The sequence below is a fragment of the Alosa sapidissima genome, chromosome 1 (assembly GCF_018492685.1).
Source record: "Alosa sapidissima isolate fAloSap1 chromosome 1, fAloSap1.pri, whole genome shotgun sequence".
Taxonomy (NCBI): Eukaryota; Metazoa; Chordata; class Actinopteri; order Clupeiformes; family Clupeidae; genus Alosa; species Alosa sapidissima.
This window is the reverse complement of record NC_055957.1, coordinates 38,384,758-38,387,257: the sequence shown is the minus strand read 5'-3', so window position 1 is coordinate 38,387,257 and position 2,500 is coordinate 38,384,758. Positions and strand designations below refer to the sequence as shown.

Here is a 2,500-nt window from a genome sequence, read left to right as displayed (position 1 = left end):
AAGCCAGTCCCCAGAAATAGTGGACAGTGTGTTTGTTCCTCCTCACCTACACAAGCTCTCAGCCAGCATCGCAGCTCACCAGGCGAAAACTACATCCAGTGAATGTGTCTGTGTGTGTTTTAGGTTTGACATTCTGGCCAATGGCGGAGCATCATTGACTCTTAGCTTCGAGCGGGCGCCGTTCCTGACGCAGTACCGTACGGTGTGGATCCCATGGAATGTGTTCTACGTGATGGACACGCTGGTCATGAAGAAGGAGGAGAACGACATCCCCAGCTGTGACCTCAGCGGCTTCGTCCGCCCCAGCCCCCTCATCGTGGCCACACCCCTGTCCACCTTTTACAGGGCCTCGCCTCAAGATGGGCCTATTATTCCTGAGACGCAGGTTAGCCAAGCAGCACACATACACACACACACACACACACACACACACACTCAGATACATACACAGACACACATAGAGATGTACACGCAAAGACACGCATAGACACACACACACACACGCACAGATACATACACACACACAGAGATGTACATGCACAGACACAGGAACACCAGCTCATCCTCACATCCACATGCTGTATTATTTGCACTTTTTTACAGTAAAATGATTTGTAAAAAATATGTGCACGTACATGTGCATGAGAATGTCAAACATACACACACACGCACACGCACATGCACACGCGCACACACACACACGCACACACACGCACACACACACACACACCAAAACGTTTGTCTGCTGAACAGCTTGCTCTCCTCCTTCCTTTACATCCCAAACTGCTTCCAGACCCATGTGTCATAGAGAGCTAGCGCGTGCAGCCGTGAGCTTGGACATCCACCTTAGACGGAGAGCAGTCCTGACGGCGCAGCGTAGCGCAACGGAGCAGACGCAGGCTGGGCGGCGGGCACTGAGGGGCCTGCGTGTGGAGAGCTGGCCACTGGCTTTCCTCTCCAGGCTCCTGCCGCAAACACAGGCTGAAAGGAGCGTCCTGCTCTGGCATGTGTGTCAGGCCTGCGTGCACTGCATTAGGCGGAGATACAGCATTGCATTCATGCACACGGTGCAGCGTTCTTAAGGGATCAAGTCAGCTCTCGGGATTAGCTGCGTTCGTCCGACTGTTGAAGGTGGACTTTCCATTACAACATGCCATGAAATAAATTCAGTCACCTAGCTCACTGATTTTGGCTGCTGGATTCTTCCAAAACTACCACTAACCTCTGTTCTGCGTCCTTACCTCCATGAGAACAATAGTTCCATTTTAGCAGAGAGAGAGAGAGAGAACGAGAGACCGCGACACCGCTGCATATTTTTGCAGCATATTAGCAGCTGTAGCCTACACTGTGAATAAGGGCTACCATAGGGTCATCCCTGCATGCTGTTTAAATGAAGCCTCCCCCCGGTCTCTCCAGATGGGCCAGCTGATCCAGGGCCAGTCCGTGGCCGCCCTCCGCAGCACGCGCTCACAACGCATTACCATCTCCCGGGCTGTTCTCAGCGCGCATGAAAGCCCAGCTTTGTGAGGAAAGGAAAACAAAAGTGTGTGATTTCTCGTTCATTCTTGGTCTTCCTCCTCCTCCTCCTCCTCCTCCTCTTCCCCCTCGTCTCGCCCTCGTTGTGGGCCCTCAGCTCGTGCGTTAGCAGACGGAGGCTTTGGCTCGCACCCCTGCCGCGACGCAGATGCTTCTATCATGGAACGCTCTTCAAGAGCTGCCCAGTCCCATTCAGCACTCTGAATTTGATCTGGTGTGTGTGGCTGTGTTAGGGTGTGTGTGTGTGTGTATTGGTGTATGAGTGTGTGTGTGTGTGTGTGTGTGTGTGTGTGTGCAATAAAGACCAAAAGGGGGGAAAAACTGCAGCGCGTCACTTTGATTCATGGCTATCCCATCCATAGTGTCTGCGCTTAGCAGGAAATGATTCCTTCTTCACGGTGGGGTGTGGGGGGGGGGGGGGGGGGGGGGGGTTGGAGAGTACTTGATGGAGGTGACGCCTGGGATGATGTTCTCCGTCTGACCCCCCCGCCTCCCGCCGCCGGCATGAACCTTCTCTCCAGATGTGCCGCCGCATACAATCCCCTCTCGCCTCTCTCCCAGAGCCACCGTGAGCCCACGAGCACACACATCAAAGCCAGCCATCTCGCCGCCATCACGGCCACTCAGCTAGCACGGGACAGCAGCGGCCGGCAGCAGCATCCTCCATCATGGGAACGCTGGGGCCAAACACGTGGGCCATCCTCTGCATTGTGTCTCAGCCTCCCCCCCTAAATAGCCACATGGCTAAGGGTCTACAGACAGCTAACACTTTGGCTCCCCTTTAGCAGGCAGGCCCCTCTGCCAGCTTGTTTTGTGTGTAGCGGAGGCTTTTGGGGTGATTGCGTGTGTGTGTGTGTGTGTGTGTGTGTGAGTGAGTGTGTGTGCTAGTAAATGTATGTAGTTGTGTGTCTGCGAGTCTGGCTGGTCTGCTTGTGTGGCTGGGAGGCTGTCCTCTGCTCTGCAT

The 2,500-nt window shown here is 54.5% G+C and overlaps 1 protein-coding gene across 1 annotated transcript in view; it reads left to right on the top strand.

Annotated features, from left to right (window-relative positions):
- The window catches only part of tenm3 (teneurin transmembrane protein 3), a 222,978-nt gene that overhangs the window by 172,127 nt on the left and 48,351 nt on the right, over nt 1-2,500 (top strand). The window contains 1 exon segment of the mRNA XM_042087438.1: nt 124-385. Within this exon segment, the coding sequence (XP_041943372.1) occupies nt 124-385 (262 nt within the window).